General features: G+C 42.3%; 1 protein-coding gene across 4 annotated transcripts in view; it reads right to left on the reverse strand.

Moving 5' to 3' along the window:
- SMAP1 (small ArfGAP 1) overlaps positions 1 to 11628 on the reverse strand; it is a 92004-nt gene extending 80376 nt beyond the window's left edge. For all 4 annotated transcript variants that reach the window (XM_059467862.1, XM_059467861.1, XM_059467860.1 and 1 more), the window contains exon 1: positions 11418 to 11628. In XM_059467862.1, coding sequence (XP_059323845.1) covers positions 11418 to 11535 — 118 coding nt within the window. In that variant the 5' untranslated portion in view covers positions 11536 to 11628. The remainder of the gene's footprint in view (positions 1 to 11417) is intronic.
- Between the last annotated feature and the right edge of the window lie 11200 nt (positions 11629 to 22828).

The following is a 22828-nucleotide window of genomic DNA, read 5'->3' on the forward strand; positions in this document are numbered from 1 at the left end:
GACACTAGCTCTAAGCAACTTTCTACCAGCCCTACAGAGCAGTGAAAGTTGTGAAGTTACTCTCCTAGCTAGACTTAAACATTTCAGCCTCAGCCAAACACAACACATGAGTAACCCTTTTACCATAGCATCTCAATTTGCTCTAAATGGCTAGATTTGGTCCTTTTTGTCTCTGGATGCACAAAGATTTCTGTATTTCTTGAAAACTCAAAGCTCTACTGCAGTCTGCACTTACTACTGTTTAATCACTTTCTCATAAATGACTTCAACTTTAAACAAAGAATCTGCTTTGAATTGACCTAGACTGATACTTGCTCACTGGGGAAAAAGAGGAAAAAATTGCATGGTATCTACAGAGGGACTCCATATCAGCTTGTAAGTGATACAACAACCGAAATGGATCTGAAGTAGCAGAGACTGGAAGGGACCCTAGAAGATGAGCTAGACCAAGCCCTGGTGCTCAGAGCACAGAGAACACAGCAGGTAGCTTAGGGCTGTTCCCAGTCAGATTTTTGGGGCTTCCACATTGCATGCTCCTCAGCTTCTCCAGGTAACCTGATCCTATTAAACCTTTCCTGGAGAAAAAAACAAAACCAGAAACACATACATGCACATAAAAAAACCAAAAACAAACAAACCACCCCCCACCCCAAAACAAAAAACCCTCAAAACAAAACAGAACAAAAAAACCCCAGAAAACCAAACAAAACCAAAACAAACAAACAAAAAAAATACAACAAAAAACCTTCTTATCTTTCAGTGGAACTTCCTGTATTTTCATTTGCATTCATTGCCTTTTGGTCCTATCACTAGATATCCCAGACAAGTCTGCCTCCATCATCTTTACTTTCTGTCACCAGGTATATATTATACACATGCTTAAGAACCCCCCCAGCAGTCTTCTCTCCTCCAGGTTAAACAATCTCAGTGCACTCAGCCTCTACTGGACTGTAAGGCACACTGACCTTCCCCTTCATGCCACTTTGCCAGACTAGCTCCAGTCTGTCCCTGTTTCTTTCTGGAGCCCAGGACGGGACAGCACTACGGATGCAGTCTCACCAGTGCTGAGGAAAGGATCTCCTGCCCCCACATACTGACCACTCTCTTCTGGAAATTCAGTCCAAGATGTCTTTGTGGCAAGGATGCATTACTGATTCATGACATTTTTTGATCCACAGTATCTCTTTTGCACTGCCAACATCCCTTCCCTAGGGACAGAGCTTTGCATTTCCCTTTGTTGAACTTCATAACATCCCTGCTGGCTCATTTCTTCCGTGTGTTCACTTGCCTGCTACCAAGTAGCAGCACATCCATCTGGTTTATCAACCACTCCTTCCAGCTTTGCATCCCATCAGGTTTGCCAAGGGAGGGGTCTATCCAGTCACACAGGTTGTTAATGAAGATGTTAAACAGTGCTGGCCTCAATAACAATCCCTGAGCTACACCAAAAGGGACTGGCCTCCCATTGACCTTTAGATGCTGATCACCACCCTGAGCCTGGCATTTTAGCCTCTAAGCTATTTTCAATCCACCTCACTGTGTCTTTATCCAGAAAGCATTTCACCAACTTACCAAAGAAGTTGTTAGAAGACAGTTTCCAAAGCCCCATGAAAGGTAAAGGTCAGAAAACACCCATTGTTGTCATCCACCAAGCTGGTCATCTTGCTTGGTTCAGTGTGAAAGGCTGTCATCAGGTTGGTCACACATTACAGCCCCTTGATTAACCCATACCAACTACTGCCCATCATTTCTCTTCATGTGTTTTCAGAATTCTTTGGTTTGTCACTTTTCCAGGAACAAAGGCAAAGCAGACTGGCTTGCGGTTCCCTAGACGGTCCTTCTTGCCCTCTTCAAAGGCAGTAAGGACATTTGTTGAGTTCAGCCCCCAAAACCCATCCCCCAGTCACCATGACCTCAGTTAATGATAGTCACCACAGTATTACCCTGACCACCCTGTCTCACTCCTGGCTGCATCCTATTAGAGCCCAGACTTGTGTACAGTGATCCCAATCCTGATCCTTCCCTACTAACTGAGAGTATGCTTTCCTTGCCTACAATTGCTGAAAACAAGCCTAACTAGTGAAGAACAAAGTGAAGAAGACATTGAATGTCTCAGTTGTTTCCACATCCCTTATGAGCAGTTCCCCTCCCCATTCAGCAGAAGGCCTACATTTTGTCCATTCTTTTTTCTGCCAGTTACCTGTAAATGCCTCCCTTGCTGCCATTCACATACACCTTGTAAGATCAAACTCCACATGGACACTGGCTGTCTGACCTGGACACATTTGCATGCTTGGATGATGTCTCCAGGCTCTCCCTGGGCCAACATGTTTCTGCTTCCACCTATTGTATGCTTCCTTTTTGTGTCTGAGCTTGTTTAGAAGCTCCTCATTCATTCAAGCAGAACTCCTGGTGCCTCTGTACCATCTCCTATTCATTGCAATATGCCACACCAGAGTTTAAAGAAGTAGTCAACCAGCCTTCCTAGCTCTCTCTGCTCAGAACCAGCTTCCAAATGATTCTTCCAAGAAGATCCTTGAACAGAAGAAAATCTTCCTTTCTGAAGATTATGGCTGTAATCCTACTCTTTGCTTTGCTGTCTCCAGTTCAGATCCTGAACTCTTCTATCTCATGACCACTGCAGCCAAGACTACATCTTCAACCTGTCACTGCTTGTTTGCAAGCACTTGTATTGAGATATGAGCATCAATGCATGCCAGAAACTTCCTTGATTTCTTACTCCCTGCTGTGTTTTCTCCCCAGAAAATAAGAGAGGTCCAAGCACCCTATTAGCAAGAAAGCCTGTGAACATTAGGCTTGAGTTGTCTGAGGAAATCCTCATTACTACTCCTGACTCATAAGCTCTCAACTGGCTCACCCATCTCCAGATAAAGCTACAGCAGCCCCATTGCTCTCACGGCAACTCCCCTTTACCACCATGCCAGCCTGCCCCTCCTAAGCACCTGTACTTACCCACTGCAGTCCTCCAGCTGTGAGCTGTTCCACTCATCAATGCCAACAAAAATCATAGCTCAGTCCTAACTCATTTTATTCTGCCATAATACCTCAAAACAACCTGCTGCCAGTACAGTGAAGATGGATTTAACCAGTCATGGGTTCATCAGCCTAACTCTTCAGAACCACCTCAACACAAAAATAAGAGATCAGTGAAAAACTTTGCCTGTTCAGAAGGCAAAATCATTATGTCTAGGAGAATTTAGCTGTGGCCATGAGACACTGTGAAGCACCAGAGTTCTTAAAGTAAAGCTGAATCATGCTCAAATGAACCTTATGAAGCCAGTCCAAGACAATGTGACACCTGAGCTAAATCACCTGCGGACTACTCCCTGATAATGTCTGATAATTGACTCTCTTAAATCCTATAGGATGCACGCATTAAAGAAGGAGTCACCTTTCCAGGAAAGGGAACCTCCCTAAAAGTCTGCATATCACATAGCCATCCTGGCCAGTATCAGAAATGGTATGGCCAGCAGGAACAGAGAGGTCATTCTTCCCCTGTACTCGGCACTGGTGAGGCCTCACTTGGAGTACTGTATCCAGTTCTGGGCCCCTCACTTTAAGAGGGACGTTGAGTTACTTGAGCGTGTCCAGAGGAGAGCAACGAAACTAATAAGGGGCTTGGAACACAAGCCATATGAAGAGCGACTGAGGGAGCTGGGGTTGTTCAGCCTGGAGAAAAGGAGACTAAGGGGTGACCTCATCACTCTCTACAACTTCCTGAAGGGTGGCTGTAGTGAGCTGGGGGTCGGCCTCTTTCTCCGGGCGACAACGGATAGAACAAGAGGACACAGTCTCAAGTTGCGTCAAGCTAGATGTAAGTTAGAAGTAAGAAGGAAATACTTCACAGAAAGAGTGGTCAGAAACTGGAATCATTTACCCAGTGAGGTGGTAGAGGCATCATCCCTTGAAGAATTTAAAAAAAGACTGGATGTGGCACTTGCTGCCATGATCTAGCTGAACAGTTAGAACATCGGCTGGACTAGATGATCTTATAGGTCTCTTCCAGTCTTGAAAATTCTGTGATTCTGTGATTCTGTGATATATCTAATTGCTTCCTCCATGGACAAGGACATGATGCAGACTGCAGCACAGTTGCTCTTTCTTCTTTATAGCATTCAGACCAAAGATGGAACACAGCATCGTTCCATTCTGCAAAAGGAAATTCAGGCACAAAGCAAACTCCAAGTGTACAAACAGCATCCAGCAGGAGCATATCACTGAAGGGTGGCAGAACTGCAGCTTCAGGACCACTTGAACACACACCTGTAGCCCTGACCTGGGGTGTTTTGCACTTTAAAAAGGCAAGAGCATGGTCTCATCAATAGCAATAATCACTTTTCAGGAACTGTCCCATCCTTATGGGTCACACAACAGAAACAGCTTAGACTGCCAATAACTTCTGAACACAGGGCAGCAAACTAAGCACATAAGGATTTCTGCACCTGTATAATACACCTCAGAGAATCTAAAGATTTGCAACATAATAAAAAAAAATTAAAAAAGAAGTCCCACAAATACTTCTATTAGTAGTCACAAATAATTAGGTTGAAAGGGATCACTGGAGGTCACCAAGTCTGGCCTGTTGTCAAAGCAATGCTAAGTTCAAAGTTAAATCATGCTGCTTTGGGTCTCACACAGTCAGGTTAACTTAAGTCCTGAAGAATAAAGATTGCATCCACTTTGGGAAAAAAGCCTTCAATTTTGCAAACAATCCAGTTGTATTACAAGCTAAACTTATTTCCTGTGACTTATTTGAAAATATTTTTCTGCACTGTAAGAGTCCAAAAGAGTCACCCTTCCTTACAGAGGCCACTAGTGTCACCCAACACTGCCACAATCCATTCAGAAGTCCTACGCTAGGGCTGCTGTACTTTTTTCCCACCAAATCAGTTGTCTTAAGGGCTCTTTCCTTGGGGGAGACAACTATCCTTCTCAGGGCTGCAACAGCAACTAATTCCTAAGCTTCACTCTCATCCAACCAGTGTCAGCAACAGGTAAGAGCACATGGAATGAGAGCATTAAGGTAGTTTTGTTTTGTAGCAGGAAATCACAAAAAAATCTTGGTTATCCAGTCCCAAGAGAGATTAAAGTTGTTCTGGTCCCTAAGGGGTTCTGAAGGCACTGTCTTTGACAAAAAGGCCAGAAAACTAGCAGCTAAGTACCAGATTATCAGTGGGACTTCCAGTGATACAGTTCCTTACTATTATTAGAGCTCAAGATCTATAATTTCGTTAGCTAAGCCTAAGTAAGAACAACCCTGAATCAAAATCCTTTGCCTTCATTATTCCTTAAGGAAGGATATTGCAAAGCCCTACTGGAGAGCCAGAGGCCTCCAGTTGTATCTGTCAATTCATATTCCAGTCTGTTACACTCACATGATCTTTCCCAAGCTTATCTTACTGAAGCAATGTGAACCCTGCAACAGAAACACACAAAGAAACACCAGCAATTTCTTGATCTGAGTGACCTGCAGTAACATCTATTGGCAACAACTGGTACAGAATATCCTTAGAGCACAATCAGCTAGCAGAAAATTAGTACTTTGTGCTTGAACCTCAATAAAGGACTAGAAGTTGCACCAGAGATGATGTGTGGAACTGACCTCCAGCATAATCCATGTGTTCTGTTCCCCTAGTGTACTCTCAGGGGTTTCTCCACCTGAGGAGGAAGACAGGAAAGATTTTCACCTGAGGAGGTACAGCAGCCAGTGTCTTGCCCTGGTGGGAGCTCTGTCAATGAGCTGTCACAAAGCTTTCTTACCCTGACAGTGAGACAAGGGTTGATGCCTTGCACAGGCTGAGGGCAGTGAGCTGTAAGAGTTATCCATCTGCTTGGGAAAGAAGTACACTAGCTATTAAAGTATACAGGCAAGATTAAGGCACTTAAAAGACCAGACATCAAACAAGTAAACAACAAGGCAGCTTCACAAAAAGTCATCAAACAAATATTTAAATTGGTCTCCCAGCCATAGAAGAGATCATATGCAAGACTTGAATGTCTACACAAAGGAGTTTGAACAGCTGTAAACATATCTGGGATACTCCAGATTTCTTAACATAGCTAGTTTGCCCACTTAGTTAAACTATATTTTTCTCTCCCACTGCTAAGAGGCACTATGCTTGGGACTGGTTAGCTGTTAGGGAAGCTAAAGTTACGTTCTAGCTACACAAATATTAGTACCAATCTTTCCTGTTGAGTCTCTCTCCACACTCCCAAGGACCTGTACCTGCCACTCTTCAGACAGAAGGCCAAGTCTTCAATCACACACAGATATTCAGTGACTGTACAGTACAACTATATATACTGAAAAGTATTCTCATTAATATTATAACCAAAGTAAACCAATTTTAATCTGGTTGAACAAGCAACAGTGTCAATGTGCTTCTTTGTACTGTGATTTTGGTAACAGATCATTTATACAGGCTTCAAGCACTATCAGGCATGAAGTAAGCAAACAAAAACAAAAAAAACAAAACAAAAAAAAAAAAAAAAAAAAAAAAAAAAAAAAAAAACCAAAAAATCCCCCAGAACACTTCCTCTGATACAGAAATTTATTCACCTTTTCTGAAGGCCCAAAACATCTACACTTGTTTACACTAAGGTCTACAAGTTTCCAATTATGTTATTTTAACTTGATTACAGTTTTAAAATAATCTAAAGCAGCTGACAGCTCAGGTAATTGCTTTCTTGATAGGAAGATGAATTCGCAGACTTCAGTAGTCAATCCATTGGTCTTAAAGACAACATCCAAATACAAGCACAGCAGACAGAAAAGGTATGCCAGAGAACATTCACATTGTTTTTTCTTAGTAGGGGACAAGATATTCAGCAGAATCAAAGGACTGTCCATCTAAGCAAGCAAGCCTGCAAAGTGAAGGCCACCAGTCTTGGTCTAGGGCAGCTGCCTCTGTAAATGGGGAGCATAAGACTGATTACTGTTCCTAATCATGTTTGAAACTAATCTCCTTTTGTGCTTCATCACACACTTCAACTTCTAAGTACTTGATTCAGTATTCAATATCAGCATCCTAACAACACCATCCTTGCTGTCAAGCAATAAGAACACAAGTCTAGAAGACTTCTAGCATGTTATAAGCAGGGCAGAAATGGCAAATTATAGCCTCTATAGCCAAAGGGTCCCCAACTGATGTTAACAGTTTGAGTTTTTTTAATTTTGGCTTAATTTGACAGATTTCTAAGAGGTGTTATTGCTTAAGGGATTCAAATATCAGGATTGAAACAACAATTTTAAAAATGCATTACCCTCCCTCTACAGTCAAAAGTAACAAAAATTCAAATTCTTTACAATAGCTTTCAGCATAGTCTGCATACCTGATACAGCTTCTCCTACATCCTTCCAATTCCTGCCAGCTTTACTTAGTTATACAAACAAAAGGATCACAAAGGAATTTCAGTTGCCTCTCTTTCAAAACTTCAGGGTGGCTTAATCTACTGTCAACATACCCTGCTATTTCCTACAAGTATCAGAAACAGTAGTGTAACTCCTTCCTAGTAACAGAACACTGGGAAGACATCAGCTCCTTATGCAGACAGCTGTTCACATAGGGATGTAAAGAACAGACAGTACACAGACAAGAACTGCCTTGTCAAATGTCATCCCAGCCTCCTCACTCTTTCCAAAGTCTCAGTGATTGCAAAGACAGTTCCAGAACCTTTCATTTTCAGGCTTCTTCCCCACAGAAGTGTCATCTCATCTCTCTGCCAGCTGCAAGATTTACAATTTGAAGGTGACACATGGCAACCACCGTATGGCCCTACAACAGGTAGTTTCCAACACATTTTAGCAGCAACAGTCAGATTCAGAGCAGCTATTTGAACAGGCAAAAGTCAAATACAGAATAAAAATCACTTCTAGAAACTGTTTCCAGGGTCAGCAATCCTAATTATTACTTAATACTACTCTGGCAGAGGTGTTCTTCACCTTACAAAGCCATCCAATCTGCATACCTCACACTTGAAGAAGCAGACCACAAATCAAAGGATAGGTTTATTCTTGATACAAGACCACTGCTAATGACAGATTGTTTTGAGGATGACCAAGAAATAGCTTTTTCTAATTCTTACACAGAGCAAGCATACAATAAATACTGGAAAGGTGCACGCTTCAAACTTCTTTGCTGGCAATGCATATGGCATTCCTGCAGGTGGGCAAGGAAAGCTAACTCAGTGACTTAGGAGTGACAGGATGGTAGTGAGATCCTCTATCCCCTTTTTGATACAAGAAGTAAAAGCCAGCATTATATTGGTATGAAAGAATACTTAAGAATTCCCAGAGCCTCAAAGAATAGCAGCTAGATATACAAGTATAATCTGCAAGATTTCCACGACCTTTGGATGTGACTAACTGAAAAGAAGCCCAGGGTAAATATAACACCTCAGGTTTAAGAGATACTATAATATTTAGGGTGAGAGAAAGGAATTATTTTCAGTTAAGTGCCCATGCTGAAATGGCAGCAATCTGAAAGACCATACTGAAAGGATGTTTTTACGTACTGACAGAATAAGATTCAAGACAACTGCAACTCAGTTAAAACAACTGGAGTTAATCATGAAGATGCTACCCCATAATCATGTGAACAGAAAAAGAAACAAAACACAGAACTTGGAACCTCCTACTGAGCAACAGAAGGGAGAAGGACAGACAAAGGAGCAAAGTTCACACAAGAGAGGAAAGTAACAGAAACTAAAGTTTGCAACATTGCAAAGAAAAAAAGAATACATTACATGAAGAAAACCAAAGACATGCCAAACTAGGACTGACACAAGTGAAGTCGTTAACATTTTGTCGTGTTAATTTCTGCAGAATCCAGGATCAAGAGGCTCTCCGGTGGAACTGACCATAGGAAGCTCCAGACTAACAACAAACAGGACTAGAGATGAAAGGGATGCTGCCAGTGTTGCAAGAGGTGAAGGAGATCTCACGGGCTGGGGAATGCCAGACAGCTGGCAGGCTCTGCTCAGCTAACAGAGCCACGTTAATAGCTGCTGCCTCACACAGCTCTGCATTCCAGGACTAGCAAAACTACAGCTTTGCTAGGCAGCAGCAAGTCATGAGCACTCATACACCATGGATTAAACATGAAACACATTAGGAAAAAACAGCTGGCTGCAGCCTTTAAGCAGAGTTCAACAGTGGCACTGCATGCTCATGATAAGCTTGATTTTCAACTTAACAACTGATTATGTTTTCTTTTTTTTCTGAGCTGTCTTCTGGAGGTACATGGAGATCCAGACTTCAGGGTATAGTGGAAGCATCTCAACATTGTTCACACAACCCTCCTTCCCTGAAGGAAGCTTCCTAAAGTTCAAGCAAAAAATCTCCACAAACTGTGTATATATGGCCACATGTCAGTCGAGTGCCTTTAGAAGAGCTGCAACTAAAGCAAGTTTATCATTCCACACTCTTCCTTCCAACTATTAAAAACCCCCAAACATACACAGTACAGGCAAAGTCAGATAGCACTACAAAGCTAATATAATACAGGATTTAAAATCAAAATTGCTACAACAGAATGAAGCAAACGCAAATTAAACTTGAAGGGAAGAACAGAATAAATAAAAAAGGAACTGCCAAACCACAAGTCCCTCACATTGCATCATCCAGTATTTTCATGCCACCTTTCCTGGAGACAGGGTGAAGGCAAGCCAGGCTTCTGGCGTACAGAGACAGAAAAAGAGAAGTTCAACAAAAAAGAAAAGCAAGAAGCTTTCAAAAGTGCCATCAGATTTTAGTAGGTACCCAAGTAAAACAGTCTACTAGAAACTGGAAAACTGAATGAACATGTACTAGCAGAAGACAGCCTGGTCAAGATATTGGTAGGTCCTCCAGAACCTGAACAGGAAAAAGAAAACCAAATTCAAGATACACCAAAACTTGATCTTATGAAAGAAAGCACCAAAGAAAAGAACAGTGAATAAAACCACTTATTAACACAAATATAAGGAAAAGGAAGCTGAAAGTGCCAGCACTGCTGAACTGAAAGGGCAAAAGATACAGAGCACTCAGGGTTACAGAGATGTGCAAACATTTTAACTAAGCCAGAGTTAGAAGAGAAAACTTGGAAGATGGGACAAGTGATTGGAGAATTCTGGACTCCAGTCTTGAGCAACACAGCCCTCAGGCCAATGCTACAGAACAATTACATGTGGAATTCCATCAGCAAGCAACACTAAGCAGCATTCAGCATGAAAATAAAAATGCCAATAACAGATGAAACATACAAATGTGCTTTTTCCAGAGAGCCACTGGTTATGAAGAGTCATTTACATGGTAACCAGCTGTCAGGGGGCAAGAGGAGCTCTGTTTGGAAATGGTTAGGCAGAGTTATTTACAAAATATACAGACCCATTATCTTTGGTGCAATCCATATCCTGTACTTCTAAGAGTTTGCGTTAAGACAATACAGTCTTCTCTGTGTGCATGGCATGACTTGTGTGCACAGGGAAATCCAGTGGCACACACATATGGGAAGAGAATTTACAAACATTGCCATTTCTGGTTGCTCAAACGAAGCTCACTCACACTTCACCTCCACTTTATGTGAAGAAGGACTGAACAAGGCAGCTCTGGCATTAATCATACACCGTGAACTCCAATTGTTATTCAGGAAGCATTAGACTTAATAACTTACTGTGCAGCCACCTTACCTAGAACAAGATCATAATAAATTGACTCTAGATGAAAGAGGGATGTGCTATAAATTTCCATTTGAAAGCCACAGAATCCAAGGTAAATACAAACGCAAATATATATCTACTTTTGTGCAGGAAAACAAAATTAAAGCACTGTAAGATTTGCCAGTGATACAATCTTTAAAATTCTATTCATCGTCAAAGCCACATCTGTGACACGTTTAACCAGACTGAGACATCCAGATTCACAGAGCCCGGCATTCTGACTGAGTCAGCAGGGCAGGGAATATTGTTTTGGACAGCCGACATCCAGCTCATCTGGCACCTACCCCTGGCATCGGCCAGTCCCTTCCCGAAGGCCACGGCCCGCTCCGATCGATACCTGGCAGCGCAGGAAGCGGCCGCGGCCGTGAAACTTCAGGAAAGGGCTGGGCCAGTCATTGCATAAAGCCCGGCTGGGGGCTCCTCGCCGGAGGACGAGGCGGCTGCAGCCCAGCCCAGGGAAGAGCGGAGCGCGGCTCACACCGAAAGGTCAGGCTGTCTGTCTGTCTGTCCGCGCCGCCGCTGCCCCCGACCCCGCTGCCGCCGCCCCCGGGCCCGCTGTCGGGAGGAGCCGCCCTCCGGTCCCGCCGCCCCTGCGGACGTGGCGCGGCCCCGAGCGGGGCCCCGCGGCCGCCCCGAGCCGGGACCCGCCGGGGCAGCGCCGAGCCCGGGCCGGGCCCCGCGCCCCCCGCCCCGCGTACCTTTGGCCTCGCAGTCGGCGCAGTACTTGTTGTCCTCCTCCCGCAGCAGCTTGGCCAGGATGGCCTGGTGTTGCTCGTTCTGCTTCTGCGCCTTCTCCCGGCAGGAGCGGGTGGCCATGGCGGGGCTGGAGCGGGGCTGGAGCGGGGCCGGGAACGCTCCTGCCCTGGCGCGGCCACGGGAACCGGCGGCCACGAGCGCCGGCTTCCTCAACCGGAACTACTTGCGGACGCCTCCGCCTCCCTCCCCGCCCGCTACCGGGATGGCGCGCGCGCGCACACGCCCACCCTGGCCACGACAGTCCCTTAGCCGGGGGTGACAAATAGTCCGCCGGGTCCCCGAGGCCGCGCCGCGATGTCGCCCCTCTGCGGCGCTTGCCAACGAGCAAACCACGCCGTCCTGGCTTTAGAAGGGCACGGCGCGGTGCCCGGGCATGAGGGGTCAGTCGGCCACAGCAGGTGATGTGTCCATCCGCCGGCGCCTGACCCCGCCCCCCAGGTGGTGCCCGGGGCAAGGGCGGGGCCCGGCGCGAGCCGCTGCACCTGAGCGCGCGCCGCCCCGCCCCGCCCCGGCCGTGAGGGGACGGGAGCGGTGCGGGCGCCCCGGAGCCCGTGAGGGGTCGGGAGCGGTGCGGGCGCCCGGAGCCCGTTAGGGGACGGGAGCGGTGCGGCTACCCCGGAGCCCGGGATGGGTGCGGGTGTGCCGGAGCCCGTGAGGGGACGGGAGCGGTGCGGCTACCCCGGAGCCCGCGGCTCTCCCGCTGTGTGAACACCCCGAAACGCACAGCCCAGCGATCGGACACCCCTGCCCGTGTGTTACCGACCCAGCGGTGGCAAGTACCCCAAAACACGGCCAAGGGATCTGCAGGTCCGTGAGATCGGGCACCCCGTGTCCTTGGGACATTGTCTCTTTCTCCAGGCCGCTGCTGGGAGAGAATAAAAAGCTCTTAGAGCGTTTTGATTGAATGGACACTGCCATAGGCGGAACTCGCCCCGTGAACTTTCTCTGAGAGTACGTGTTTCTGTCTGAAATAAAGCTGTACAGGCGGCAGAGACCTCTCAGTGAGGAAACCTGGGCTTTCCCACTCGTGTGTAGGTGGTGAGATGCTCTGGGAGGTCAGAGTTGGATCCAAAGTACCTGCAGAAAAGCAGAGCCCGATTTCCTGGGACCAAGAGTGCACCTCTACACTTTGCCCCTCAAAATGCCGTGTCTCTGTTGTCCCCTTCCTCCATTTTGTATCAGGTCCCTTTTCTGCTGCTGAGTACTGTCTTACAGAGTCTTCACCAGTAACATCCTTTTTGTCAGATCATTTCTAGCTTGCTGCATTTTTTTGCCTCTAATCCAACCCTTCTGGAAAGAGCTGAAGCCTATATATAGCCTATAAAATGCTTATGTGAGGCAGATGGAAATTCAGGTCTTTTCCTTCTCAGCCACTAAATTACTGAATCATTCTCTGTATCTTTCTCAGAGACAACAGTGAATTAAATATCCCCTAAGTGTGGAAGAGTTGCAACAGGAAAAAAAATGAAAATACTACACATTAAGTTAATTAGTAGTTAAACTAGCACCTAAGATGGGAAAATGTGTTTACATCTCCCTCAAATAGAGGGTCTGCCTGAACAGTGGGAGTCTCCTGGCCAGTGAGTTTCTGGGTAGGAGGTTGCAAAGTGAGGATATGGCGTAAATACATAATTCTAATAGAAGGTTTATCATCCTGCTCAGGGCAGGCATTAAGGGTTAAAAGCAGAAATATAGAATGGCACAGCAAAGTTGAGCTCCACCTGCCTTACAGTGCCAAAATACAAAGACATGCTCAAGTAGAAGGTGTGTAACAAAAATGTTACTGTATCCTGATATTTGCCATCAGCCTTTGCCTGGAGACTTGAATTTATTGATTATTGAAGCACATTAAACATGACATTAAGCAGGACTGACTTCTTCTAGCTGAATACTTTATCTACAAGCATATAACTGTTTTCTAGCCTAAAGTGGGCTACATTTTTTTCACTGTTTTGTTTTGTTTTGTTTTGGTTTTTTTTATTTTTTTAGAGAAAACCAGCTTCAGCTAGAAAGGGAGATTCTACTCCTTACTGTTATCCCAGGACTCAGAGAACCAGGATGCTTGTCAGAAAGGCAAGAGTGTGGGCAGAGAGAGAAAAGGACATGCACTTACTTCTCATGTGCTAGATAAGGAGCAGCATTGCCATTTTAGAAGAAAATAGTAGTTGCTTTTCTGTGTGACAGGCTTGACCTGTAGGTTACATAGTCTGAACTCTCTGCCATATTGCCAGAAGGTATCAAATAGCTTTAAGCAATTGGTTTAATGTGCATCAGTTTCTCTGATTCTAAAACAAATACAGCGATGCTTCCCATGTAAGGTGACTGTTGATCCAGTTGCTGTGCTTGAAAAAACCTACACAGCTGTGCAGACTGTCTTCTTTAGAATGTGCTTTTTCCTTAGTTCCTTAGAACTAGATGATATATCTTGATTGATGTGAGATATCATCTTCTAACTGTTGAGCATGATGATTTGCTTCTTGTGTTCAGTTCTGAAAATTATTCTTCTAAGTACTTCTGCTTCTGTAATGTAGTAGAAATATGAAATCACCTGTTTCACCATGGGGTGAGATGAATAGGTTATTAATATTTTAATAGATAGAGCTTTGAAAACAGCATGCTGTAAATACATCATTAGGTGTTTCCCTCAGAGCACAAATGAATTGAAGGAGAGCAAAAATGTATCCTTTCTGTGTCTTTGCTGCTTTTTCTAGATCCTTAAGAGCAGCAGAATGTTGGAGATGTGAAGTTATTGCCAAAAGCATTGTTCAGAGGGGGAGAAAGGAAGAAAAGATGTTTGTCAGGATCCAGTATGATTTATAGAATGAATTCAGGTCTGCCCACACCATGCCATGCCATGTGGTGCAGAGAAGGCAGGGATGTTGCTCCTTCCAAAGAAGATCCCCAGTGTCACGCTGAGCCTGTCAGCTCGGTGCCCTTTGCTTCACCTCTCATTAAGCCCTGTAGTGCACAGCCTGTGCAATCCAGGTTTGGAACTGTTTAAAGTACATGCCTTGTGTTTCAAGACCTTTATCTTCAGAATTGAGTGTTTCATGAGGCTAACTGAATTTCTCATAAAGTAACTTTAACATTGGAGCTCTATGGTTTTCAATACTAGAGATTGTGTTCTGTTTGGTAAAAGCAGATTCCCCAGCATGAGAAAAATCTCTCCATAATTGTCACTACTTGTCATCCTGCAGGCTATTCCACTGTTTTGCAGAGATACCTATCGATAGTTTGTGAACTTCATAATCTGATAGCTGAAATTCACCAAGTCTAGACACCTACTTTATTCAGAAATCATGCCATAAACCAGCTTTAAATAGTATTTGCTAATCAGGACAGCATTAGCATAAATTTGACTTAATGGGAAAGAATGTATCAGGTGCAAAGTTATTAACTGGATTGAAAGCAGGTGTTAAAATAGCTGTGTTTCTCTAATGCCTCATCTTCAAATATCAAAGTCCAGAAATAAATATAAATGAGGTTTCAGTTAGAGTTGTTGAGTTGAGAATTTCTGATTCATAAGAAAGCTTGGTGCTTCAGATATTTTCAAGCTCTTAAGAAAAAGTTATATATATATACATATACATATATATATATATATATACACACACATATATATGTATACACACACACACACACACACACACATATATATATATAACTTCCTGGGAAATGGAAATTTCAGTCATGTTTCTGAAGCCTGGCTCTTCCAAGCTGGCTGCCCGTGCTGCAGTGTCTGGGCAGCCCCCGGGTCAGACAATGTGGTACCTGTGATCCTTGGCTGGCAGAGAATGGCAGAACCTGAAATGCTGACTGTAACCACTGGGTTTCAGCAAATGCTTCAGGTGCAATTTCTGTCACAATCTTAAGAACACCTTGAGCTGTGAGCCTGTCACCCTGTGTACCCTTGCTGGCCAGTGGAGAGAAGCACATTTGTGAAGGTGGATTGCTGTGTTCTCAGACAGGTGTCTGACTGGGGGGAGCAGAATTTCCATCTGGAAGGACCTGTGTCAGAAGGAAAGGAATGACTTCCTTGATTGTTTGTGTCTCCTAATTGAGAATGAAGGGTAGACAGGGTGACTGTCTCCTACCTGAGTGGTAAAAGATATTTTAAAAAAGAATTCTCAGCGTTGTTTTAATTAATGAGATTTTTTCAGCCATTTACTTTGTGTAGGACGATTCCTGCCCAGCTCTAGCGCTGTTATTTTCAATCAGGAAAACAAAAAAAAGGAGAAAGCCATAGTAACATCATGAAATAACATCTGTATCAGAGACTTTACAGCTATACCAAGAGTTTCCACATATTTTTATTCTTTGTTTAAAAAGAAAAATACATCTCTGAAAACAAATTCAATAGTATTGAAGGATTCAGTATTTTTTACCAAAAAAACCCCACCAAAACGTAACAAACCCTAACCTTGGAGAATCAGGAAGTTTAGCTTTCAAAGCCCAATTTTAAATCTGCCTTGATAAACCTTTTTAATGCTAATATACAAACTACATGTACATTTGAACATAATGCATTGATTTATGCCTTACAAAACCTAAGCTATGTAGGTCAGAATATATTGATGCAATAAAAAGAATCCTAATTCAATGCAAAAGTTGTTGGGGACATGACTTTCAAAACTGTAGTTGGATGCACTGTGTACACAGGAGTAACAAGATGATATCTCATCCTCCCCAAAGTGAGTATGATGTGTTTGACAGCCTTGGAGGGTCACTGCAATGGGAACTCTGGTTGATCAGCTCTGCGGGCTTGCCCCAGGAGTGCCATGAGTCGTGTTCTCACAGTGTGAGCCCTTCCTGCCTGGCCAATGAACCAAACAGTGATAGTTCACTCCTAAGATGGTTAAAAACTATTAAAGGACCAAGATTTATAGGTGAGGCTGCATTTTCAATGAATTCTAGTTTCTGTACAGCAACTTGACTGGAGAGATTAGATATTAGAGGCAGTAAATCTTTCCTCCAGTTTCTTGGTTCTTTCTTTACTTCTATTCAAAGACCTGGTATTAGATGAATTATTGACATTATAACATCCCAGAAAAGGCAGTCTAATTTCTATAGCTGCTGAGCATTTGAAATACAGTGAAATAGAAAGCTTGTGATGTGACTGCAGTTCTGAAAATTAAGACAAAAATTCTAATGCTTCACCAACAGTCTTGTTTTCTTGAGAATTACTAGTAAATCTGAATTTTAATTGTAAATAAATTAGGGCCTGAGGGGAAACTGCAATTTAATAGAAAGATGATTAAATACATTTCAATGACCTTTGCTGTCAGTCATAATTGTGTAAACTCAGGGAAAAAACCCCATACTGCAAAGCTAATATGCTCTATTGTGTTGTGAACTAGTGCATGTATTAGGCCACTATATTCCCATGTGAATTATAATGCAGGAGAGTGTAGGTGTAGAATATAAGGACATGTAAGCTCCATATGGTCCCAGTGGAAGCATGGAAGTGATATTTAAAATGAAATGCTTTGCACTTTCCAAGCTCATGGTGTATTTTCAGTTCTTTAAGGCTGTTTGTGTGTTTCGGTCGGAGTCTTCTCATTTCCATTCAGCTCATTTTTAGACTGGGTTTTCTGAACAGAGACTGTTAGATGGAACTTTGTGAGTCATGCATTTGGCTCAGTTGGGCTTTGAGGATAAGAATACCAGCCTTCGGTATCAGCAGTCATTAATATCTAGCCAAGATGAAGAGCAATGATCAAATGTAAAATCAGTTGCAAAATCATAAATTTGAAACACTAGAGAAAAATATGAAAAAAAATACAAAGAGGGGGAGCTAAACTCTATTGTTATTACTGTTTCATGTCCTACTGTGCAAAAGGTAGTCTTTGAAGCTTAAAAATGTTTTGTTGATGGGTAAATGACTAGATAGACACTAAAGCTAGGACAGTTTTTGATCTTCACAAATCTTAATTTTAGCTCTTCAACAATAGGAATTGTGATTCATTTTTTGCCTCCAATGAAGTCAGGAACTTGCAGAGAGTGTGGGTTAAGGACTAACTGATGAATTGCAAGCTTCAGACTGTTGCAGACAAAATAGAATTTAGATATATATAGCAATTGAGATTATTTTTTTACTCTATAACACTATGTTTTTCCTTCTCTTTTCTGCAGTACTCTTTAAATACTAGTGGGAAAGAATTTGTGTTTATCTTGTCACTGGCCTTTATGATAAGGAGTAACTAATAATTGTGTGCTATATCTTACCTGTTTGGAGGTCTGCAATGAATTCCCTGCAAATTCTACCTATTTTTGTCTTAGAATCATCCTCAGAAAAGTGGAAAAGTTGAGGACAAACATTTAAAATACTTTTTCTCCTTTGAGATAATTTCCCACTGGGGGAGACTGAGGGGGTAAAGTTATAACAAATCACCCTGGCTTCTGAGTGTCTCTGCAGTCCAGAGATGCTTAAGGAGAATAATTTCTACTTCAAAAGCTGATATTTTTAGTGATCAGTGAGTCTTTTATCAAGAAAAGAATGTCCATAGCACTCACAAGCTGAGCTTATATCTGCAGGAAAATGTTTTTCCTCAGCTACTGGATACTCAAGAAATGAGAAAAGTGATTTGCTGTACAAAAGAAAAAAAATAAGCTCTTCCTTCAGTTCCTCTGTGATTCATCACTTGAGGAAAAACATATTTGGATGTGTTCCCAGGGCAGTGGCTACATCTGGCAGATAAAAAATCTCCTGTGTTTCTGCCTCTAGAAGCATGAAGCCCGTGATGGTTGATGTGATGTTTTCCTTGGGTTTTGGACAAAACTTGCAGTTGTACTGACAGGAAGTGTGATGTCAGGAGAGTGTGAGCTCTGACTCCAAGAATTTCCAGCTCTCAAAGAGTTGCACGGCCCTGCCCAGCATGTGCAGGAGAACAGGAGATCTCTGGACAGGCATCTGACTGGGACCTCCCCCAGCTGACCAGTTTGCTTCAACTTTTTACTCCTGGCCTTAGGCTGACTCTGGAATTCTCTCCAGATCAGATCAAATTTTCACAGAATAGGAAATATTTTGTGGAAAGTCCCTCATAACTGCATTGCTTTTCAGAAACAGTTTTCTGTCCATACAAAATCCATCTAGTCCTTTGCCCCTTCCCTTCCCTTCCCTTCCCTTCCCTTCCCTTCCCTTCCCTTCCCTTCCCTTCCCTTCCCTTCCCTTCCCTTCCCTTCCCTTCCCTTCCCTTCCCTTCCCTTCCCTTCCCTTCCCTTCCCTTCCCTTCCCTTCCCTTCCCTTCCCTTCCCTTCCCTTCCCTTCCCTTCCCCCCATGTTTGTCTTTACTGACACAGGCCCACGCATACACACATCATGTAAAAAAGAAAAATTACCATTGCAGTGTCTGTGCTTTTATTACTACAGCATCTTTGATACCAAAGTGCTGCCCAAAATACTTGTACAGAAAAGCAACAGGGATTTTCTAAATGCGGTACTATTTTGATGGTTTAAAAATAGGTTTCTATCTTTAGAAAGAATATTGAATTTTGTCTTTTATAACTTTGTGATTCGTTGTTATGACAGACTTAATCAATCTGATGAGTCCTTGTTCAGTGTTCTGGCAAATATAATCAGCCCTGGAGTGTTTTCTTACTCCCCAAAGGCACATTGTTTCTGTGTTTATATAATACTGATGTTTTATCTGGAAAACATAGTTCTTTTTCTTGAAGTGTACTGTTCAGAGACATACACTGAAAGCCATGTGTTTAATTTACTGAATATGAAATGATCTTTTTATTTAGGAAGTCAAAGGAGAAGGTTATGGAACAAAAAGTCTAGTAAGATAATGGGTGCAAAAGTCACAGACAGAAAAGGGAAAAGATTGATCTTGTAAGAATCACAGGGCAGATTTAATGACAGTTTGTAGTAACATAAAAAGACTGCTAGAGATTCCAAGACAAGTCTTATGCCTCATTTCTAAAAATTTTCTACAAAATGAACACTTGTATTAAAGCAATATCAAGATCTACTTTCCACAACTCATTTCTTTCTTCTGCATCTTCATTTTGTGTTCTTTAATGTCGCTTGTCTGCCAGATTATTCTAGGGCCTTTGAAGTGCAGGAAGATGGTCTATTTTCAGGCTTTACTCCCATGCATAGTTCCAGCATGCACTGCAAGTCTTTAGGGGTGGTATTTATCTCCTAAAAATATGGAGCTTGTAACAGAATACTATAAAATAATGAATAAAATAGCAGAGATATTCAAGACTAAAAAAATAAATAATGCATCATATATGTAATGTTGAGACTACTAGAGAGGATCATTTAACAAGCAAGCACTGCTTTTTTTTTTTTTTTTAATTTAAATTCCAGTACCTGCTTCTTTGAAGGCAGGTGTAAGGGCATGGAGCAGCAGAGCTGAGCATTTCTCTTCCTCAGAAGTGCAGAACAGAGCCTGTGGTACAGACTGGGGTGTACCTTTCCCATTGCAGGAAAGGCAAGGAAAAGCTATGCTGTGTGGTAGCAACTGCTGCTTCATACCAATGGCTTTAGTACATTGCTACACCTGGCTCATTGCTTGGATGTTATGCACAAGGGGTCTTTGGTAATCAGATCAGCTGCAGGAATGACCTGGAACATGCAAAGTATTGAAAGAAGGTATTCTACATAACACATGAATACTTTGTGTGTCAGAGTAATTTAGACTCTGTCTAAATGTTGTAACGTTGCACACTTAATAACAGTCTAGTGCTAGCCAGAACATAATTACTTGCTCTCTAAAGCACAATTTGTAGTAACCAATGTGGTCCTTACAACTCTGATGACTGAGATCATCTCTGAATCTTCAGTTGAAGGGACACACCCGAGGTCAGCCATTATCTCTATGTGTTCTTACTATCACAGTCTGATAGGAATTGGCTTTAATATTCATGCATAGAGCATTCATGTCCATGGCTGCTCTTTAATGCCCGACAAGACTTTTGGTATTGTCTTTACTAGGCAGTAAAGGGCTTAGCATTAGCAGGAGGCCCCTTCATAAGTGAACAACAGTTAAGGTTAAAATAAAATGGTAGCATATTTCAAGTAATGTCAATTAATTTAAATTTATAGTTCTAACAAACATTAGATCTTTCTAAGCTACAAAAGTTCTTAAATTCTGGTAATCATGCAGCTATGTCATCCTTTTGACATACTATTCCATAGAATTCCTAATCAGAATGCTGAAATAGACAGCTGAACCCTTTCAACTCCCTCAGGGGAGACTATGATGATAATATGACTTTTAACCAATGGAAAAATGCAAACCAAATATTTGTTTAAATTGCCTCTGATGGAAAGGTATTGTTGGACAGGTGTCTTCCTCTGCTATTTCCATGGGAGGTGGTTTTTAGTTTGATTACACTTGAATGTTAATAAACATTTAATTTTGTTTCTAGTTTGGGGCTGCTTTCCATGAAATCTCTCAAGACCAGCAGTAAGTATGGTTTTTCCTGTGTCCTGATGATTCTGAAGTCCTGACAGTCAAACAACTGCAAGGAATTCACAACTTCCTCTGGTTTTAGCTGAATTTCACTACCTGAGCCTCAGATAACCAAGCAGCAAATTTCCCTGGGTGTCACTCCAATACTGAAATTTATCCATGTCAGTATTATACAAGTTCCTTATATTTTTGGTGACTTTTTCACTTTGCATTTCAACAGTTAAAGACAAGACTTCATGTCCTTTGAGTTGCAGCCTTCAGAGACATGACAGATTAAGTAAGCTCTTTAGGTGGCTCTCTAATTTCAGCGTGAGTTGCATGATATTGACAGTGTAATTAAAACTACAAATCTGAGCTTTTTCATATTTTCTTTTCTAGCACACATTTCCATAAGCTACTTGTATGATATGAAAGGAAAGAATAATAATTTCCTGTGCTTTTTTTTTTACTGAAGATTTAACTCACCAATTGCATCAGCCTCCCTTCTGCACCTCACAATAATGTAACCAGGTAGATTTGTCAACACATGTAAGTGGGTTTTCTTATACTTTCCTGTGATGTGTCTGTAGTCAGTGACAGCATTTTCTGGATAAAATGGGTCTAATCCAATACAGGTAGACCCAGATCTGGTTTTGATTAAGTCTTTCCACCTCCAACAGCTTTGTTTCTCCATTAATATGATGGACTTAATGTACTGGTCTCCTTTTAATGTGATACCAGATTTATAGAGGTGAAGTGCTGCTAAATAACATTTTATCATCAAATCCTGCATCCCTGGAGCTTGGATTAATGTGAAGATGTTTTCTTGGTGTTCATTTGTTCTTTCTGTAATATCTATCTGCTTTGCATTTATTTTTAGAATATGGCATGGATTTTGAGGTTCAAGGAAATGCTTCCTGCACTTGGAAGCAGCTGCCTCACTTTGTTGACCCTTTACAGCTTTAAGTTGTCTTAGCTACAGGAGAATTTCTGGCACAACTCACCCTGGAATTGAAGCTCCCAGGAATATACATCAGCAGAGCAGAATTGGAAAGTAAGCAGGTTTTCCCACTTCTGACTCTATTTCTGGCTGAGGTTGAATACCCCATGTGTCTTAGATTCCATATCTCTGAAGCTGAAGGCTCTTCTTAGAAATTCTTGTGCCTGAGAAAACCAGGGTGAAGGCTGAAGAGCCTGCAGACCAGGTGTGCAGCTGAGAGGTGCCCAGTGGGTGGGTACCAGTTGGGCTTGCAATTGCATGTATTGGGTGCTCTATGTGCTTTGCTTTAGCTGTGCTGCTTATACAGGTACAGCCTTCTGGTTTAGTCCTAAAGCTGCCATTTTTTATCTGTGGTCAAAACAACAGAGTAATATTTTCTGCTATGGAAAAGCTCTTTTCTAGTAAACTAAAGTGTAAATATTTTTAAAGTATTTTGTTATTACAAATGTGGGTGAAGGAAAGCATTTAAAAATATATTGGATGAAATCTACACAGTTGGCAAAATTTGAGGCTTTGAATGATTATTGAATGATTGCTGTGAAGAGTCCTACTCTTTTCCTTTAAATTTTCAAAGATAAACCACATCCACACATGAAATTTGTTGAAATTGTACTTGTAGCATAGATGCTGTGAAAAAAAATATTGTTATTGCAAAAGCAAATAATTTAATAGTAAATTTAAATGAAGAAGAAATGGGATTTCTCCTCCTTCAAATAACCTGATTTTAATGTCAGTGAAACCTTGACCAAAAAAAATCTCCTGGAAGGGTAAAGGCTATTGAGTATTACAGAAAAGAACCACTTGAAAGTGGCCACAAAGAGCTTAAGGTGACATACAAGCACTGACAGCATTGCTCCTTCTGAGTTTTATTCTGGTCACACACAGATGTACTTGCTCTGGGCAAGGTGTGTAGGATCTGACAAAGTGTGCACAGGCTGTAGGCAGCCCA

This window comes from Ammospiza nelsoni, chromosome 3 (assembly GCF_027579445.1).
Source record: "Ammospiza nelsoni isolate bAmmNel1 chromosome 3, bAmmNel1.pri, whole genome shotgun sequence".
Classification (NCBI taxonomy): Eukaryota; Metazoa; Chordata; class Aves; order Passeriformes; family Passerellidae; genus Ammospiza; species Ammospiza nelsoni.